Genomic DNA, 22,023 nt, shown 5'->3' with positions numbered 1-22,023 from the left:
ATATTTAGAATAATAAATAATATTTTCTAAATAATCAACATATGAAATTATCTGTTTGTTCTGTTTGTTCCCTCTCACATTCTTAGCAAAACACTAAATCTGCAGGATAATAAGATGCATTAAATCATAAAAAGTATAATAATCCAATAAGGTCATAAAATAATTGCTTAAACAAAATTAAATGGATTTCTTTAAAACAAAATTTCTAGAAGCATTTAGTATGGCAGAAGATTATGTGTATCTACGGTGAGGGAAATAGTATATGCATTGTTTCAGATTTAATTGACCATAGAAATATCAATTTCCAGGAGGATCTCAAAAAAACTTGAATTTCAAAACATGCATTTAGGGAAACACTGATGTTGATAATTTCGGGAACTGGAACAGAGTTTCCAAAGCCAGCATTTTGTAACTCTTATTATATGTGTTTTAAAAATCACAGTGCTTTTTAAAGAGAATTATTTTCCCTTATAGTGTGAAGAGAGTAACCAAGGAATTGTGTTTTAATTCTAGATAAGTTTGGAATTAATAACATCACGGGTGTAATCTATGTGAATGGCCCTCTGGATTATGAGACAAGGACAAGCTATGTACTTCGAGTCCAAGCTGATTCCCTGGAAGTAGTCCTCGCCAACCTACGTGTTCCTTCAAAAAGTAAGTTGTATTACTTAAGGATTTTACAAGAATTTTATGGTGTTTTTTACTTATTTTCTAATGAAATATATATGTCTAAATAAAATCCTCAGTGGAGAATGTAGAAAGATCATTAACACTCAAAGATGACTGCCCATTCATTTTAAGATCTGATATATGACAATGCAGAGAATGACTTCATACTTCTTAAATGTCAAGGTAATAACACAATGTTTTCAAATTTTGTGCACAGTCTTACTGGAATGCCATCATTATTGGTGTATGTTGCATAGAAAACCTTATTCTTAATTACACTGGGTAGTTATGGCTAACCCCTTGGAATGTATATTGTTAAGGGGCACATGATTACCATACATTTACTGAATTGTGTGGCTTCTGGTACTTTGTATTTTCTTAGAGCAGAGGTAAATGCTTCTTAAAAAGAGTGACTAACATTTATCATAATGTTAGCATTATACTTAATTCACACCCATTTCTAGGAAATGAGATTTATTATCCCCATTTTACAAAGACAAGAAAAGGTTAAGTGATTTTTCAAAAAAATGTTACTGTCAGTAAATGAAAAGTGGGAGATGTAAGCTATCTTTTGACTCCAAAATCTTTCTTCAACATTTTGGTGTAGTGTAGTTTACCCATACAGCGAACCAAGTAAAAGCCAATTTGTGAAGGGGGCCAGCATAGATTCTGAGAGATGTTACTGGTAATGGGATAAACACTGTTCTTTTCCATCCATTGAGATAACACTCCTTTGCACATTAAGCAATCCATCTTTTTGTAACTTAACATTGTCATATATCAGCTGTTATAATGAATCGAAATTTTTTAAAATCTAGAAAACTCAGGCAAACCTGATTTAATTTAACTACTAGCAGAATAGAGGCCCAGAGAAAGTATAAATAACAAAACAGGGTATGAAACATTTATATTTTACTCTGGGCCCATTTCTGGACATACTCTCACAGCACTCCATCAATCAGCATCTTTAAAACAGGAAAGAGGGAAAAAGAAGCGATCCTGAGAGCCAGAGCAAGAGTACCCATATGAATGCCAGAGAGAGAGAGAGAACACCCCAGCAGGATAAGAGAAGAGTGAGCAAGGTGGGAGTGATAGGCAAAAGATGTGCTACAGAGTTTTCTGTATCAGTTCAGCAATTGATGATCATAAAAATAAATCACTTCTGTTCATGTATATCAAATCTCACTTACGGATCTAAGGTAGAGGCCTGCACAGTTGTTTGTAAAAGCACAACCAAATCATTGGAAAAATCAGATTATATACAGTGTGTCTTTGGAATTACAGGAATTAAATTGTCTTCAGTGATTATGCATCACTTACATAATTGTTTAAAAATAGCAGACCAGGGGGCTTCCCTGGTTGTGCAATGGTTGAGAGTCCACCTGCCGATGCAGGGGACACTGGTTCGTGCCCCAGTCTGGGAAGATCCCACATGCCGCGGAGCGGCTGGGCCCGTGAGCCATGGCCGCTGGGCCTGCGCATCCGGAGCCTGTGCTCCGCAACGGGAGAGGCCACAATAGTGAGAGGCCCGCGTACCGCAAAAAAAAAAAAAAAAATAGCAGACCAGTTATTTGAGTTTTTAAAATCTTTAAACTGCAAGCAATTACATTTTAATAAAATATAGAGGACGCTTACAATTTACAATTCAATTGTAAATTAAATTGACTAAACCAGGAGTTGAAAGGTTAGAGTAGTTCTAAATTACATAATGTAAACTATCTTATTGCAAATAAAAATAAATGTAAAAGTTAATTGAAAACCATTTGTCATCTTTCTTTGAAACAAACGGAAAGTTAGAATTAGAAAAAAAATTTGCCAAATATTTAAGTTGTAGACCCTAGCATTTTTCAAGAAATAGCTCTGATTTCTAAACATAAAGACATATTGATGTTTCATATGTGAGTATAGTAAACTAGTTCTCACTGTAATTTAAATGTAAATCTGAGGCTAATAAAAGTTTAGCTAATACACCCATGTATACTTACATGTGCCCTAGAATGTATGCACAGTGAGACCAGTTAGCAAATTCATGAATTATCCTCTCAGAAATGTGTGAAGCCGAAAAGCTAAATGTTAGTTTGTTTAATGCCTAATGCTTTGACTATTTGTTATTATCAGGTTGGCCAAAAAGTTCGTTTGGGTTTTTCCATAAGATCGTACGGAAAAACCTGAACGAACTTTTTGGCCAACCCAATAACATTTCATGACTGGACTTTTTTTTTTTTTAAAACATCTTTATTGGAGTATAATTGCTTTACAATGGTGTGTTAGTTTCTGCTTTATAACAAACTGAATCAGCTCTACATATACATATATCCCGATATCTCCTCCCTCTTGCATCTCCCTCCCACCCTCCCCATCCCAGCCCTCTAGGTGGTCACAAAGCAAGAACTGATCTCCCTGTGCTATGCAGCTGCTTCCCACTAGCTAGCTGTTTTACATTTGGTAGTGTATATATGTCCGTGCCACTCTCTCACTTGGTCCCAGCTTACCCTTCCCACTCCCCGTGTCCTCAAGTCCATTCTCTGTGTCTGTGTCATGACTAACCTTTGCTTCTTGAGTCTGAAGTACAAACCCATGTAGTATTTCTAATACAGTTTCAGTTATTAATGACTGTTAATGGCCTATGATCAAACCCTATCCATTAGCTATGCAAATAATAAGACCATTATGTAAATTGAGGTTAATTGTTTAAAGTTTCATTCCTTCTTTAGAATTAGCTACCCTATTATCTTTAGCTCTATCACATATCATATGAATAAAGGTAATAAACAGAACAAATTTAATTCATTAAAGAAGGATTTTATTATAATTTCTTTACCAAGAATTTATTAATGAAATAATTTTCAAAGTAAGTTTTACAACTATGCTGTAAGTGAATTTAATATTTAAAGCAAATTAATAATTAAAATAGAAAAAAATTACAGCACATTTCCAAAATTTGATATTAGCAGTGTTTAAGACATTTTAATCTTTTAGCAGGGAACATTTCAAACGTAAATAAAATTACAGACTATTATAATGAACCTCTATGTATCAACTACCCAACTTCATTGAGTCCTGGGAAATCTTTCATTTAGTCTCACTTCATTATTTTGAAACAACACAGAGACATAATATTTCATCTGTAAGTATTTCAGTATGTATCTCTTAAAGATAAAGACTCTTAAAACTCAATTAGAATACCATTATTACTCTCCCCAAACTAACAAAAATTCCTCAGTATCAACAGATATCCATTCGATACTTGTACTAAAAATTTATTCACATTGGAATCCAAATAAGTTCATATACTGCAGTTGGCTGACAGCTCTTTAAGTCTCTTTTAATCTATAGGCTTCACCATTGTCACTCCTTTTTATCCATCTTGTTATTTGTTTGAGAAATCAGATCTCTGAAACCTGGATTTCGACAACTGTATCTTCAGTGGGTCACTTCATATTTTTCTCTGTCTTCTTTATTTCCTATAAATTGTCATTAGAGCCGGAGTCTTGATTAGATCCAGTTTTTTTTTGTTGTTGTTGTTTTTAAAGAAATAAATCATAGGTGAAACTCACTACTTCTTTAAGGAGGTACACCAAGTCTCTTTGGCTCTCTCCTCCTGTGATAATAGCAGCCACTGTTAATCATTTCCCAACTATTAATTCCTTCCTTTTATTTCTTCTATATGTATTAGCCAAAATATTTCTATAAAAACTCTCTCAATATCAAATATTTGATTACTCTGAGGTCCAACTCCTATAGGAAAGGCAGAAGAAAAGGTTTCTATTCTTTTGCTTACTGTTCTCTTTTTACTTTGTGGCTTTGACCATGATCTTTTTCTATCTTTCATGTTTCTCTTTCTACCTTCTATCTTTTTAATCTTTCAGGGTAGTTTCAGGAATGCTTTTCTAATTCACAGCTGTAGAATACCTGTTTCAGTTATTTTCATAATGTGTTAAAAATTATTCTTCAGCTTTTAGAAATCTGCTTGCTTTCCTCTGCACTCCCATTTTACTTGGAGACATTTTCTTTGCTTTTCCCCTATTGTGCCTGTCCTGCTCAATTTATATTCTGCTCTCACTGTTTTTTCCTTTCTCCTTAGTGTGGAGTTTTGTCCTGCTACTGCGTTCATATTAACTTAGTATCTTCTTCATTTAGTGTGTGCTGGTAACTTTGAGGTTCACCAGCTCTCAGGGCCACCAGAAACCCGTAGCCCTCTCTGAACTCCCTTAAAAGCAGTAGTTATCACACTTGCAGTTAGTACAGAGATCTGGTTTATGTCATTTGTTTTCCTCAGAAGTTCATACTCTGTGATCTGGAGGCTAGCTTGTTGCCTTATTTAGTTTTAGATATTATCTGTGGGTTTTTGGTTTGATGCTAGGATATTATCCTACTTAAAACTTGATGGTGGAGGAGACATAAAAGCAGGAGAATACCCACAAGAATAACTACATGGGTTAATAATTTAACCAATAAAGTTCTGTGGATGTTGGTACAAGATAAAAAAATAAACTTCTGGGTCAGATGCAAGGACCCTATTACTCCCTGCAGAAGTATAAGCAGGAGTATCAGCCTAGCAATCAGCATAGCAATGCAGCTCCCTGAACTCCAAACCTCATAGGCAGTGTAGGGCCTTAAGACCTGCACATGAGTGGATTGCACCACAGGAGAGAACTTAGAGGGTCTGCCGCTTTTATAGCAAGTGATAGCAAGTCTTTGTCAAAAGGGAGGCATTCCTGCAAGCCATTGTCTTGCTTTTTAGAATTGCCATTTGCATGGTATATTTTCTCCCAATATTTTGCCATCCAAATCTCTGTCTTTTAGTAATGAGGAAGATTCAAATATTACATTGTCACCTTAGTCGTCTTCCTCAAATCCCTAAACACATTATCTTAATCCAAGGATATTTGAAATATTTGTTGAATCAGGGGAATTTTTTTCACAGTCAATGAATTTAAGATAATAGGAACTATATAACCCTCTCAGGTCCTTGCACTGTGCTGTTACCAAGTTTAGGATTAAATTTTCCCTCAAGTGCTTTAGATTTTTCACCCAGGGCTTCCAGATATATTTTTTCCTCTCTTAACTACTAACTTTTATCTTTTAAGCTTCATTAATCTTCTTTGGAAGTAGTGGGTAATATAATAAATATATGATCAAATGAATGAATAAATGATGAATAAAATAATCCAAATTAACAGAAAACATTTGTTAAACAGCAAATTCAGCCAACCTTGGACAGTATAGTACTGTAGTATTTACTATTACAAAATATCTATTATGAAAAATAAGTGGACCCGTGCAGTTCCAACCCATGTTGTTCAGAGGTCAACTGTAATTGAAAAGCACTTCCAAAATAAAGTTGCAGCAGGAGAGAACACCAATACTGAAAGTGCCCTGTTGACAAAGTCTGTTTTAAACACAGGTCTGGCCCAAAAGTGTTCAGCCGTTTCACAATAATGATTAAGTCGAAACTTTCCTGCCTACCTTACCAATCTTTCCTCCTCAATCTCTAATACCAGACGATGGCAACCTGAGTGTTAAAAAAACAGCTGCTAGTAAATAGGTGAAGAGGTAATTAATAAATAAAAAAGAAATCTCTTACAATCTCTTCTCCAAAGACAGGATACTTTCCAGGAGCACATCTTAGCTGGGAAGGAAGAAAAAGTTTTACCTTTAAATGAAATTTGAAGTATTGATTAATATATTGAACTAGGGAATCTTTTTTAAAAAACAATATGATCATAGTACTTTCTATTAACTAAATCTGTTTATTTTTTTAAATTATGGAATATCTTGAGGTTTTATTCAACAGCAGGAAAAAGATTACCTCAGATCAGCAGGATGAAAGGGAGAGCAGAAAAGAAAAAACAGGCTTTTATAATTAAATTCCACATGCCCGGGCTTCCCTGGTGGCGCAGTGATTGGGAGTCCGCCTGCCGTGCAGGGGACGCGGGTTCGTGCCCCGGTCTGGGAGGATCCCACATGCCGCGGAGCGGCTGGGCCCGTGGGCCCGTGGGCCCGTGGGCCATGGCCGTTGAGCCTGCGCGTCCGGAGCCTGTCCTCCGCAACGCGAGAGGCCACAATAGCGGGAGGCCACAACAGTGAGAGGCCCGCGTACCACAAAAAAAAAAAAAAAAAATTCCACATGCCCATATTAAGCTCACCATTTCAGTGAGGCTGGAGAGCAGAATGTAGTTGAAACATTTTTTTTTCTTTCAGTTTTATTGAGATAAAATTGACATATAGCACTGTAATAAATTCTCTTATCTCCCCTGAACAACTCAGTCTCTCCTGGGTCTTCAGGATGAAAGTTATTGGCCCCAAAGAGATTTCAAGGAGCCTATGTCCTTGAGAAATTCCTCACAAACTTATATCAATACTTCTGCCACAAAGTCATCACCATTTTTTATCTTATATAAAACAAAAGCAATAATACATAATGTGCAATTTTATTAGAGCTCAGTTTGATATATGGAATTTCACAATTGAAGTGCAATTTTTCTTTTACAGTAAAATTATCTTCAAGTGTGGAAGAAAAAACATAGCTTTGTATAAATATATCATTATGTTTTGATGCAATAACTAGCCTTTCAATAAGGAATAAATGACAGGACAATTAAGATAAACCTTAAACTGGTATTAAAACAACTCAAATGATATTGATTTCACTTTATGGTTTTGCTTTAGGGTACAAGCTTGTAATACATCTCATTTCCCTGGCTTTTCTGGCTCCAAACAGAAGGTCTGTGACAAATAATGTTAATGACTCTTTACTCATGATTGACTGACTTACAAAAGCATTCCTGATATAATTTAGGTAACAACACTGCAGCATGTTACATGTTAGTTTTTCAGTCCTAAAATCCCAGGTATATTCAAGGCCTTATATTTGTACTATAAATATATGACCACAGTTTTTTAGAACCTATATTCATACTTTATTACTTTAAAACTTGAGGACTACTATATGAAAACTAATGCCATAAATCCTTTATGGTATTTTTGTCTCAAACACTCTAAGTATTTTATATAAATACACAGTTGAGACAACTACGTTTTTAAAGAAAAAAAAAATCTATCTGTCCAAGAAAACAATTTAGTTGTGCGAAAAGCTTTGCTTGGAAATGTGATTTTAAAATGGTTATAGAATTTTATTAATACATTTCTGAAGCTAAGTGCATTGAGGCAAAGTTCTTCCATTGATCCCAAAAGTGGTTTGTTGAATCGATGACAGAGATGTGCAGTTAACCTTTCTAAATTACAGTGTAGATTATAATATGTATTTCTTCACATGTGCTATGCAGAAAAAATCATGTTTCATGAGGAAAACATTTTATATTGCTTTTACTGGCAATTAAAATTAAAATATTTAATAGTCCAAGAGTGCATAAAATGGTTCTCCTTAACTTACATCTAAGATTAAGTGCCAGGACTTAAAAGACAGGAGGTATAATTTTCTTTATTCATGAGAACATCTGTTTAATTATTACAGTTAATTAATTATATATTTATTTTGCCTTTTTAGTCTGAATTTCAATTGGGATTGGTCTGAATTTAAAATGGGAGACTATTCACTCATTCACAAATATTTTTACTTTATATTCTATTTCTGGGAGCAGCAGTCATTTGATTAATAATGAAGTCCCAAAACTATGCAATAGAAACTCCATGCCTTTTGTTTCAAAAATATCCACGATTTCAATAGCGGCAAACTAAGCCATATTAAATGCATATGAAACTGTGCACAGAAGTGAAATCTGTTAAGTCATATGTATTATAGAAATATCAATGTTTCCAGAAATGGAAAGCTTGAGCCGCTATCTATACAACATAAACATAAAGTTCATTTTAGTCATTAAAAATATGGGAAATAACAGAACATTATGAATCGACTGTGTTTCAATAAAAATCTAAAATATGGGAAAAATTATCAGGATTTGCTGCTAAATACATTGTCTTCATTTTGTTTATGAGCACAGTTATTGGCCCTCTACACTCTGTTGTTATATAATCAAGGCCAGGTCTTCTCTACGGGTTAAGATAGCACAAGTCTTTTTAATATTTTGCTAAAGATTTAGATAGCTGTTAGATTATTTTATTTATTTTTATCTCTTATAAAAAATGAAAACCTTCTTTTCTTTTGGTGACATGTTCTATTTTGCCAAGTTTAACAAGAAGCCAAACTTACTGGTTGATTATTTTGAGAAAAAAAAAAAGCTTCCCGTCGATTAACTAGACAAAAGTAAATTTCAGCATTATGTTTAAATAATAGAGAGAAATATGGGGGAGAGTGTCAACATAGGAAGATTTTATAAATAGGTTGAACCTTCAGAAGTTTTCACTGTCTCAACCTCAGTGGAGTTCTCAATCCTGCTTGGCCTTTCCTAGGTCAAGCTAAACCAGATAGAGTGACCTCGTTATTTGTTAATCTGGCAAAAGAGGAGAGTTAATGACCCTCCAGGGCCATCTGACCTTGTCTCTCTGAGAGACGGGCAGAAGAAAAGAGCAAAAGACTGAGTTTGAGGGAGGCCATTTATTTAGTGAGTGAGAGAAAGGAATAGCCATAAGAGGTCATGGAAGAAAGGAGTAAAATTTGTGTAATGATGATCGGTTAGTCAAACGAAAGAAGGCATTTCAAGAAAGGTAGAAAATGGCAAAAACTGCAAACGTTACAGATATTCAAGGAAATTTATGACTAATAAAAATATGTTGGATGACACTTACTTGGGATACACAGTGACTATAGCTAATGCCAAATAAATAGAGAAGACCTGCACGTGGATGAAAAGGAAACTATAGATCAAGGATTTCTTGGTTAAATCTACACAATAGACACAATTTAAAAATTTAGTGTATTCTTATTAATATTTATATTTTATGAGACATGCATTTCAGTTTAGTTTACATACTATATAAATGTAAAAGCAGAAACAGAATTTTATGTTTCAGACATAAGAAACGTAAATTTAGCCTGTCATTCTTTTTAACCATTATTCAAAACAAGTCTAGTAGTCAGTTCTTCTCCTGAAGGGAATTCATTTTTTTTATTCCCAGGAACTTTTATAAGTTCAATTAATCAGTCTTATTCCTGTTTTTCTCCCTCTTGGTATCTTGTACCTAATTAGTTCCCTATGTAATATCTTAAAAATAATTACATACAAACAATTTAAGGGAAATCATTATTTTAAATGCTATCACTTTCAATTTTGAAAGTCTGTTCCTAGTTACTAATTTACGGTATATTCTTGCCATCAAGATTTCCTGATAGAGATTGCTATGTTTATATTTTATTAAAATGCACAAGACAGATATTCTATCCAGTCCAACAGCTCAATTTTATTTATGGAAGATTTCTACTAGATGATATTCTATAAATGCTAAGATATACATGAGATTAAAAGAGGTAAATGGCAATTCTGTAAAAAAATATTTATTAAGAAAAATATTGTAATTCAGAAGATTTACCAATGAAACATCTCAAGATTAAAAAATAACCTTAATAGAACAGCAGAGAAAAAGGCAGATAACTAAAACTCTGATATAATAAATTGTTTAAGATTCCTGAATTTGGTATCAGGCAGGCCTGGGTTCCAGATGCATCTTTGATTTTTACTAACCTTTCTAAGCTTTAGAATCTTCAAGATTATATCAAGAAAAATATGTCTATTCCTCTTAGGGTGTTTGAGAATTTTAAGCAAAATGATGCCTGCAAAGCATTTACCTTATTAGAGCGCTGTAGACATCCAATAAAAAAAGCTATAATAATTATTATTATTGTTTTGTTATTATTACTAGCTGTGATATGTTTGAGTGACACTTAAAAATATAGCAATCACATACTAAAAGTGCTTCATTTATTCCTGTAGATTATTGTATACAAAGGAGTCCACATGTTTCTAAGCTCTTTGTGTAAACAATGGTTGTAGGCTGTGACATTTTAGAAACACAGTCATGACATCTTTTGGAGTCTTTAGATTTGAGTACCATTATCTTGATGGACAGCCAGATAATGTAAGTACAAAAATAGACAACATTTTCCCCAAAAAGTATGGTCAAAATAATGTAATCATCCATGACAACATAGGGGAAAATATGCTAAAATATAATACTTAAGTTTTGCAACACTAAACAGAAAATTTGCAGTTTATAATGTCTTTTGGTACCTTGGGATGGAAAATCCAAACTTTTTCTGTAGGTAGGGAGATATGGTCCCCATTCTCTGATGTGGACTACGTTGGTCTTTCCACCTGTACTTGGAACAGTTATTTGGTTGGAAGCAACAGGAACCACCTCTGACTGATTTATACTAAAAAGAACTTCTCAGTAGAATACTCTGTGACTTGTACAATCAAAGCAAAAGCTTAATAAGATCTAAGAAAGGACAAGAAAAGAGATAAGCTTCAGCAATCTTAGTCAGAAACTCAAAACACTGCTTTTGGGGGCAGTATCTTCAAGACAGCTGGGATCATGGACCTTGAAGCTCAAAGATCTGAGGGGGAGAATCTAATTAGCCTAGATTGAGAGACATGTACACCTGGCCAAGTGTGGAGTGCAGAGCACTGTGATTGACAGTTCCACTAAGCACATGGAGTATGGAAGTACAGTAACCCAAGGGGAAAAAAATGGAGTTCAATGTTCAAAATAAGGGAGGAAGTGATGTTGGGCAGACAAATCAAGGAAATTCTACTTAACTTTTCAAAAATCAATTTAGGGCCCAAATGTGGTTGAATGAAATGCTAAGCTGGGCACTGTGGGGACAGGTGTAGAGGAGTGGCATATTACTTGAAGTTTATAGTGCTAGATTTCATGTTCTGTCATAATGAAAATTTATTTTCAATTTTTACTATGATGCTTAAAAATTTAAGTATCTGGTTCCTTGGATTTTTGAAGATTCACAGATTTATGTTGCAGCAAAAAATTATTTTTTTCTTATCAGATGTTTTAGAAAAGATTAACTATAACACTTGAATTTAGTGTCATATTGCAAGAACTATGAATCTCTACTTGACACATTTTTATTAACTACTTTCTAAGGACTAAATTTAGCCTGTTCATTGCACTAAATTGCTGTAGTTAAATTGCTTCATCTTGTATCGCCTCTACAATTTCTGCAAAAATCTAATTATTAAATATGTTTTGTACCAGATGACTAATGAACTAAGCAAAGATATACAGATAAAGAATATTTAGATTGTGTATTGCAAGGTCACTTTTCTCTTTAATCATTCCTTTTTTGTTAAGTCGTCACAACTAAATTACATAATGCCTGGGGAAATACCTTCTTACAGATGAGCAAGCAAACAAGTAAGCAAATTCATTTGATCTTAGGGGGAAAAATATAGGCTTAACTAGCATCATCCAGGGCTTGTTTATGCTGAAAAAGTAGAGTCACATGGTGTCTCTCCAGACTTTTTAGATACAAGAGATGACATTATAGAAAATGCATAGAAAAGAACCAATGAAGTTTATTTCAATTTTTTTTTTCATTTTTGTGTATATGATGCATTAGGTTCCAAGCCTCTAATCATGGCTTGGTCTTTCTGGTGACCAGTGTCCATCCAGGAGCCCGCCAAGAGCCACCTTGTTAGAACCAACAGACATTCCTATCACTCATCGCTCAGGAAATTACAAGGGTCTTAGGAGCTGTGTGTCAGGAACCAAGGTCAAATACTAAATGTTAGAACAAAAGATTCTCCTAGTACCTCTACTTACAGCTTTAGGAGCTCTGTGTCAAGAACCAGGCACAGATATATATATATATATATAAAATAAGAATATATACATAATACTATTATATATATATAATAGTATTATATATATAATAACAGTATATATATAGTGTACTATTATATACACTTTTACATAGTTTGCTCACTATGCAAATGTTTTGAAAATAGCATGTATGCCAAATCACTTCTTAATTTTTATGGACAACAACTCTAATGCTTTACATTTTTATGGTGATGATAGGCACATATCTGTTCATTATAACATTTAATCACCAAAATAATTCTATCGTTTTTCAACAGATTATAGATAAAGAAGCAGGCCTTTGTCCTTGTCCAAAATCAGTCCCAAAGTACTCAAGTATGTGGAAAAAAATGTTCTCATTTTGAATCCATGGTGTTTCTACTTTGCCTCAAGCTCTTATGAAGTAGGATGTAGGATATTTTCAGCAAGGGATATATAGAAAGACTTCATTGAGCAGTTTTAATCTAAACAGGATTATCTACATAGTCTTTCAACCATTTTCCTGGTACAACTGAGAAGTTGGCTTGATTGCCCTGGCTCCATTCTATCACTCTATATTCTCAGCCTCCAGGGCACTTATTAAAATTTAGAAAACTTTAGAAATCCACTAGTAAAATGTCAGTTTCTTGTGGTTTTAGTCATAGAAATATATCTAAAAACCTAATACCTAAATATAAATTAAAATTTTATGCTAGTTGACACAAACTGTCCTGCCCCACTCCCCACAAATCACAAACTTTAGAGAGGCTTAAGGATTATGTTGGATTTTTTTAAATTACCCAAACTGAAGGAAGGCCTTAAAGTGAAATGGTTAAGAATATGTATTGTCAGAGTTTGGGTGAGAATCTTCTGCCTTTTCCTAGTTGTGTAATCTTAGACACGTCATTTAATCTCTCCAATCTCTGTTTTCTTCATTGATAAAATGTGGATAATCAATAACACTGTGTTTTTATGGGGATAAATTAAAATAATACACAGAAAGCATTTAGCTCACTCAATTATTAAGTAATTGGTATTATCATTGTATTAGTCTGCTTGGGATGCCATAAGGAAATACCATAGACTACGTGGTTTAAGCAAAAGAAATTTTTTTTCTCACAGTTCTAGAGGCTAGAAGTTCAAGATCACGGTGTATCAGGGTTGGTTTCTGGTGATACCTCTCTTCCTGAATGGTAGATGACCGCCTTCTCACAGTATCCTCACAGAGGCAGTTGGGTAGAGATAGAGAAACAGAGACAGGGACAGAGACAGAGAGAGACAGGGAGAGAAAGTGTTAGCTTTCTGATGTCTCTTCTTAGAATGACACTAGTCCTTTTGGATCAGGGCCCCACACTTACGACCTTATTTAACCTGAATTACTTCCATAATGGTCCTGTCTCAAATTAGGGGCTAGAGCCTCAACATATGACTGTGGGGGAGACACAATTCAGCCCATAACAACCATTAGTGACCAGAGTCAGTAATGTTGTTTGTACATAAAAGAAAACTACAAAAACTCCAATGTTTGCAATATCACAGAATTTTGCTTTTCCTAAATTTGTCATCTGTGAGCACCCTAAAACTTTTCTGTCTTCTCTGCATTTTATGTTTTTTAACAAGAGCAGTAATACGCCTGTTGTAGGCAGAAAAAATAATCTTCCCTTCTCCAAGAGATGCCCATGTCCTAACCCTTGGAGTTTATTGAATATGTCACCTTTCATGGCCAAAGGACTTCCCATGTGTGACTAAATTAAGGATTTGAGATGCTGTAGTTATCTCGGGGTATCTAAGTGGCCCCAATGTAATTATGAAAGTCCTTATTTGTGAAATAAGATAGGGAAGTCAGTGTCAGAGTGATGCAGAAGGAGAAGGACTCAGTCAGCCATTGCTAGCTTTGAAGATGGAAGGGGACTATGAACCAAGGAATGCAGGCAGGTGAATTCTAGAAGCTAGAAAAGGCAACAAAACAGATACACCCCTAGAGCCTCCAGAAACGAATGTAGACCTGCACACATCTTCATTTTAGCCCAGTGATACCCCTCTGCCCTACAGAGCTCTAAGATAACACATTTATATTGTTTAAGCCACTAATTTACAGAAGCAATAGGAAACCAATGTGATGCTCATATTTTCTTTGCATTAAAGAGAAGAATCTTCTACCTGTACTGCTATTAAATACTTTAACATATTATTCAAAATACTATTTTTTTCTCTTCCTTCAGCAATGCTGTAGGCATTTATAAATGCTTCAAGTCATTACTCATTACTCAGACTGATAACTAGATATAGAAGGGGTGACTGCAATAGTCTGCCCTTTGAAATAGAATTATCTCTTTATTCAGAAACATTTTATTTGGTTTCTACTGTTTGCTTGCCTGTATTCTAGAAACCGGTGGGAACTGATCTCTGGTCTCTAATGGACAGTTATCTTGTTTTTATTACAAATCTTATTTTTATTATGAAGAGAGACTTGAGGGTGAATTTTAGCCATGTCTGGATATAAAGTCTGGCTCTTCCTTATAATAGTGACTTAATTTCTTTGTCTTAATATCTTTATCTGAAAAGCAGAAATGACAATGTACTTCATGGATCATTTAAAAGGTTTTAAAGAGATACTGTAAACAAAAAAGCCAATACAAGGACTGTTACAGAGAAACTATTCAAAAAAGAGCAATGCATCTTCCTTTCCTTCTGTCAAAATATGGTAAACCAGAGTTTGCTTATTAATTTCTTCTTGATGGATTCTTTTCTACCTTTTTGGACAAAGCTCCTTTACAGTCTCAAGAAAGAAGAACGTAATGTTTCTCTCTGTTGTGTGTTTGTGTGTGGGAGGGGGTGTCTGTGTGTTTCGGGACAGGTATGACAATTCAAGACTGCCTATGTGACATTAGTCTCTAGAGTCAGTGTACATTTTCAAGTGCTTAGTAAATTGCATTTTCAAGACACAATCTTTTTGTTTGTTGGCTTGACTTTTTGTTTGTTTATTCATATAATTTACCAAATTTATCAATCATTGTTTCTGTTTAAATAAAACAACTTTGGGCTTAAATATATATTTTTGTTTATGACTGTGTGTCAAAAATACAAAGTTCATTTATTGTTCCATTCAAACATAATTATTTTCTCTCAGCTATGATTCTGAATTTTAGGATAAAATGATTCTTTCTAGGCATGTAATGTCCACAGAATATTTTTACATCAAATACTTTATAGTGTGTGTCTTCCTCAAAGACTGTTGACTTTTTAAAATAAGTTCTTCATAAATTTGTAGTCCTGTCATGTAAATAAAAGTATGGATAGTTAATATGGTACTTTTACTGTCTTCCAACAGTATTTCATACTATTTAAATTCTTCTATTTGCAGTAAAAATATATGTATTTTTCCACTACATTATTTGATATTCCATATATAATATCCCACATGAAACAAATTTCTTTTATAATTCAATGCTAGAAATTATTATTTTTTTTAATTTCATGGTATTAATATTCTACCTCATTCAGATAAAATAATAATAATAATAATAATAATACTTTCTCTCTCCTACCTCGAGAGTCAGGAAGCTCTGAGACATATTTGAAATAGTGACGGCATCATGTACTGTATTTAGTGCTTTACATTTATTCATTCATTTTACCATGTTGTTGTTGAGAAACTAACTCAGAAAGGGTAAGTAACCCGTGTAAGGTCACACCATGTACATGGAGTATTACTGGCATTTGACCCAGGCTCTGGCTCCATAGCTTGTGCTTAAATTTGTTTATTTCCCAGTTTACAACTACAGCAGTTTTATTGGTCCTTATGACTCCTGTATTAAACTGTTTTTGTGGAAAGAGATGGAGGTTAATAGATACAAATGAATTAAAATAGTGTTTGTTTATTCTGAATGGAAACATACTGAGCTAAAAGTCATCATCATTCCTGTTGCAAATGCCTCTAAATACATCAATGTGGTCTCAGCATTAGCACAAAATGCTAGCAATGCCAGTGAAAAGAAATAATATTGCATTCTTAGCTTCTGTTTCGTTGGTTACTGTTTACAGGGAAACTTAGTTTATTAAATTTTCCTAATGGGAAAAATACGTTAATATAGACACAGAGCCAAACTTTAATTAATATTTAGAATATTACTCCCCTGATTATCTCCTCATCACTATAGTTGTAAAATTGTCAATGTCGTCATTTTCTTCACTAAAAGACTTAGCTAAAAATCAAGTGTATATTAAAAAAAAAAAATCAAGTGTATATTATAGTAATCTGAGTGTAAGTTTTGAAGCCAGTAGTTACATGCAGTTATTTCTTTAATTCAGTTATTAACCTTTCAGCCAACACATATACAAAAATGTATGTTTTAGATACAAGCAATTAAAATCATGCAAAAACTAATTAAATCAACATCAAAGCTAAATTAGAAAACTACTAAAATGAACCTCAAAATATTGTCTCTCTTGCTAACTACTTAAAATAAGCATTGTATATAAATATGACTAAGTACAATTCCTGCAGAGCAAAAAGCTGAGAGATAAGAAACAGTGACTTTTCTCATTCTAACATACTTACTTAATAACTTATTTTTCAAAAGATCATGTAAATATATTGTATTCCTAATTCCATCTAATGAACACACTATAACACATTTCTTCTATACTTTTTTTTCAAACTCTATTTTCTTAGTGAATAACTGTCTATAAACCCTTTAGTAAGATCAGATTACATGCTTATCTCAGATGATCCTTTTGTTCTTAAACATTCCTTTATCTATAGAAATAGTCATTTATCTGGCATATAAACTAAGGCAGAGGAACAGAGAGGAAGTTAACAATAGTGTAAGAACCATGAATCTTCAGGGTAATTCCAGACAGCCCATGGAATTATGAATGGTTTTAGATTTAGTATTTTCCTAATATTAAACTTTAAAAAAAGTCTGTTATCTTTAAGAGAGATATGCTTACTCTTAACAACAACATGCGCTTGCTTGGCACTATGATTTTTTAAGGGCTTAAATATGTATCATCTCATTTCATTTATGGGGATAAAATACAGTGATTCATTCTATTTAAGCAAATATCAGGTAGGGGAGTGGTAGCAATTTTAGTCTAATTCAACATTTATTAAACACCGACTGTGTAGAAGTCATGGTGCTTCTAAAATTTAGTTTGCCTGTGAAGTACATACAAAAATAGTATTAAAGGAAAAATAGCATAAAAGATGTGTGTGTGTGTGTGTGTGTGTGTGTGTGTGTGTGTGTGTGTGTGTGTATGCACTTTAAAGAGGATCTAACTTTGATCTCTTGGCACCAGCAAAGTAAAAAATATGTAACTCTGGTATTCCAAGCATTTTTTGAAAGTTCTGTGCAATAGAACCACATTATGATACAATTCAAAAAAAAAAATCTATGTAATGTGTTAGACCACAAAGAATATTTAACAATAAGAAAAACACCATCCTTGGCTTCAAGGTTTTACAGTCTAATCTAGTGTATGTTTTCTATCAGACTAAGGTCCTGTATTCCCAAGTATTACAGTCAATATTTCTTTGATGTTTATATGCTAGTAATAATTACAGATATGGTTGGAGTTCACAGCATACGGATTGAGGGAATGTCAGGAACAGATGCCAACGGGCAGTGACAGGGGTGGAGGTGAATGGGATTGAACCCCTGACTTTAAAGAATGCAGTGAAGATAGCGATGACCAATGTTTGATCAAATAATTGCAGCCCATTTTAATTGAGTCCCATATCGAAGGCATGTGCACATAAATGGGCTCAGGAGAGGGCATTGTTATATATTTACACACACTTTCCATTTTATCTTTATTTCTCTAGCCAATCTCTCTCTCTCTCTCTCTCTCTCTCTCTCTCTCTCTCTCATTTTAACTAGGGTTTTTCAGCCTCATCACTATTGACATTTTGGGCTGGATAATTTTTTGACATAGGGGCTTGTCCTGTTCATCACTGGATGTTTCTCAGCATCTCTGGCCTCTACCAGCTAAATAACAGTAGCACTCCCCCCACTGTCCCACCCTCTGTAGTTATTACTACCAGAAATGTCTCTGGATAGGCAAAATCAATCATGGTCTAGAACCATTGCTTTAACTCCTTGGAACATTACTCAGAAGTATTTTATGAGAACCTGATGCAATGTAGGCAATAGGTTGGTCATGTGGATAGAAGAAACAGATTCATCTTGAGAATAATAAGGGTTCCCTAAGAAGAGAAAAATAACCGTACAGAATTAATTATTAAAAGTAAAGGAAAGGGAAAAATATCCAAACCAAATTTCGTTTTGAAAAACATAGAGTCAAGTTAAAGTTAATGGTATTTTGACTATCAGTTACTCTTCTGAACACTTTTCACCTTGTTTAGGATGTCTAACATAGAACAGAAGATCTACTCAAGGAGTTTTATATCCTGACTTGTATTTCCTTTTCTGAGCTTTACTTCTTAATAGTTCTATTTTCTCTTTCTTTAAACTAGTAAGTACCAGGAACGTAGCTCACATTTCCTTGCCTCAAGGGTCACTTCTGGAACTTCCTGACTCAATCCAAAAGTACTGCCCAAAGAGAAGTTTCTCTCATACAGAACTGGAGAAAAAGAATGTCAGTGAAGGAAGGGAAATGAGGCGCTGGGCCCCAAAGTGCATAGAAGGATACAACGTCTTTTAACCAAAACACTTGCCAAGCAATCTTTCATCCAGTTTATAATTTCCTTCATCCCCGGTGGTTCTCCTTGGAAGCCTGTCATTGTCTCACCCAACCATAAGGAAGACTGCAAGAGGGTATTAGGTCATCAGGCACTTGTTTTGTCCTTCTCACAGTATTCTCTTATCCATTTTATCAACACCACTTTCCTTTCTCCCCCACCCACCCTGCATCTTTCTTGTTCTATGCTTCATAATTACCTTAAAAAAATGATATAATATGGAGGGAAAAAAAGATTCTTCAAATACTCAAAAGAGGTAAATAGTATATTCCCTTAAACAAATTTAAATGAGAGTTGCTTCCAAGTTTCTGCCTTAGAAATAATCAAAACCCAAATTAGGTGAAAGATCGTGATACAGTCCTTAGTCCTTACACACACCTAGTGAAAGTGTATGAGCCTCAGAAATCTATGGTGTCATGGACATTGTATGTTAATGAATCAGAAAATCTAAGTGAATGCTATTCTAGTGATTAAACTATAGGGGTACTTTAATTATTTTTGGACTGGCCAACATTTATTTTATGTTCCTTAATTAGATACATCACAATTTCCACCCTCCTGCTTTATTCAAGTATAATTGACAAACTGTATATATTTAAGTTGTACAATGTGGTGTTTTGATATATACATATATACTGTGAAATGATTGCCACAAGTTAGTTTTCACATCCATCAACTCACATTTGTGTCCTGTTGTGTGTGTGTGTATATGTGTGTTTGGTGAGAACATTTTAAATCTATTCTCTTAGCAGATTTAAGTACATAGTACAGTATTATTAACTATCATCACCATGCTGTGCTTTAGATCCTCAGTTTTAGTTTGACTTATTTTTTTAAAAAGATTATCAAATTAGCTCCTTTGATTCCAGAAATTTAAAATTGCTACTAAGATGAAAATGGGTTTCATTTTGGATGAACTCTGTTGGTGGCTGACCAGGGTGCAATTTGAAGCCCTGGTACTATAGGATAGAGAAGCATAGTCTATCATTAACCTTACTTCCCTGCTGGTATGCTTCTTTGTTGACCTAGTAAGTTTTTCTTTTTGATTCTAGCTTCTCCAGTTCAGGAATGGTGGGAAAGAGGCCAACAGGGGAGAAACTAAATGAATAGCAGTAGGACAGGTGTAAAACCTTGTGGTTAACTCTCTTGTCCCACTGACCTTTCCCAAGTTAAGCAAAAAGGAGCCTTTTTCTAAATTCTTACTAGGACAATGAAGATTATTCATTCATTTAATCGACACATATATTATACACCCATGATCCACCCACTGTGCCAGTAGGTTGGTGTTAATTAGTTATAGCTGAGGATACAATAAAGTAATAACATCTGGGTTTGCCTGATAGTTTGTAGATCAATTGTTGTATATTTGATCCTACTTGAAATGCATGAGAAAAGTTTACTTAGATAATACATCAAAATATTTATGTAATTTGAATCTACTTTTTGCAAAATGTTTACCAGTTATTCCTCATTTTATCTGGTTTGTAAGTTATTTTCATTTATCAGATTCTTTGTAAAGGGTCATTCTTGTACTAGTAAAAAGTGCTACATTTTTCCTTAAAAGTGCGATGATTGAGGGCGTGAGATTTTAACATGTGATGAAATGTATTCTTTATAGTATATTTAATGTGGTTTAAATTATAAAACCCAGTATTTATAAGTCATACAATAATCATCTCTCCAGCTACATCTTTTCCAATGAATGCTAGATAGCCTCTAATGCACGATAAAATTTGTTTTCCCTTTGTGGAAATAAGCACCTCACCCAAACATTGTTTACTTCTAATCTTTATATATATATACACACACACACACACACACACATATATGCATATATATATAATACTACATGTTAAGCTAAGATAATATCATTGCTAGTTCTATACTTAAGAATAAAAATATTTTTAAATTTATGGCAGACTATTATTTCTTAAGGTGTTTTATATATTTATGTCACTTTGGTGTAATTTGTAATGTGTGTGAAGTATTTGTAAATATGAAAGGTTGAATTGTTTTATTAAAATTAGCAGAACACAATAGTGTCTATTAAATCAAGTAAGATGAATTAACAAGACATTATAACTAAAAGAATTAGCAGCAACTTAACATTATGTTGCCAGAAACATCATTATCAATGTCCTCTTTGGGTATGGGGTATTAAGCATGCCAATTAGGAATGACTTTCTAATTTAAGTTTCTTCCACTGTTCAAAAGAAAGTACAATAATTATTTACTCCAGTCCATCTTTTTCTAATTAATGACCATCAATAAAAAATATATTATTTCTTTTCCTCCAGGCAATAGAGCTAAAGTGTATATTGAGATTCAGGATGAAAATGATCATCCCCCAGTGTTTCAGAAAAAACTCTACATTGGAGGTGTATCTGAAGATGCAAGAATGTTTGCTTCTGTGCTCAGAGTTAAGGTATGAGAACATTTATTAAGATACAGAACTAAAAAGTCAAAGAGATCATATTTTGTAGATAAACTACAACCATGTAATTTATATTAACTGAGTACATTTTCATAGTTTAAACAAAAGTCTGAAACGGATAAATGAGTTTAATTAGTCAAACTAAATACAGATTAATTATGAGGTAAATACTAAGCAACTTTTTGTGCTTTATTTTTACTATATAAATAGGAACAAATTATTTATGATGTTTCGCATTGAATAAGATATCAAAATGTCTGTTTTCCTAGTATATTTGTATGCCTTTAATATTTAGGATTAATTTACAGTAACTCCAAAGAGTCTCAGAATGGAGTTTCTTGTAGCAAATATAAAATTACCATTTTCTGATTGAAGAAATAATGTAATAAATTTTGTAATTCTTTTTTCTGCAATAATTTTTTTAAAATTCAAGATGCTAGTTAAATCAATGTAAAAAAATAACACTACTAACATTAGTACTTTAGTAAAGATTTTTTAAAAC

General features: G+C 33.6%; 1 protein-coding gene across 1 annotated transcript in view; it reads left to right on the top strand.

The window, feature by feature from the left end:
- PCDH15 (protocadherin related 15) overlaps positions 1 to 22,023 on the top strand; it is a 689,667-nt gene that overhangs the window by 589,974 nt on the left and 77,670 nt on the right. The window contains exons 26-27 of the mRNA XM_024744857.1: positions 514 to 654; positions 21,385 to 21,512. Coding sequence (XP_024600625.1) covers positions 514 to 654; positions 21,385 to 21,512 — 269 coding nt within the window. The remainder of the gene's footprint in view (positions 1 to 513; positions 655 to 21,384; positions 21,513 to 22,023) is intronic.

Source organism: Neophocaena asiaeorientalis, unplaced genomic scaffold, assembly GCF_003031525.2.
Source record: "Neophocaena asiaeorientalis asiaeorientalis breed wild unplaced genomic scaffold, Neophocaena_asiaeorientalis_V1.1 scaffold131, whole genome shotgun sequence".
NCBI classification, from domain to species: domain Eukaryota; kingdom Metazoa; phylum Chordata; class Mammalia; order Artiodactyla; family Phocoenidae; genus Neophocaena; species Neophocaena asiaeorientalis.
The sequence above is the reverse complement of the archived record's forward strand: the minus strand, read 5'-3'. Positions and strand labels throughout refer to the sequence as shown.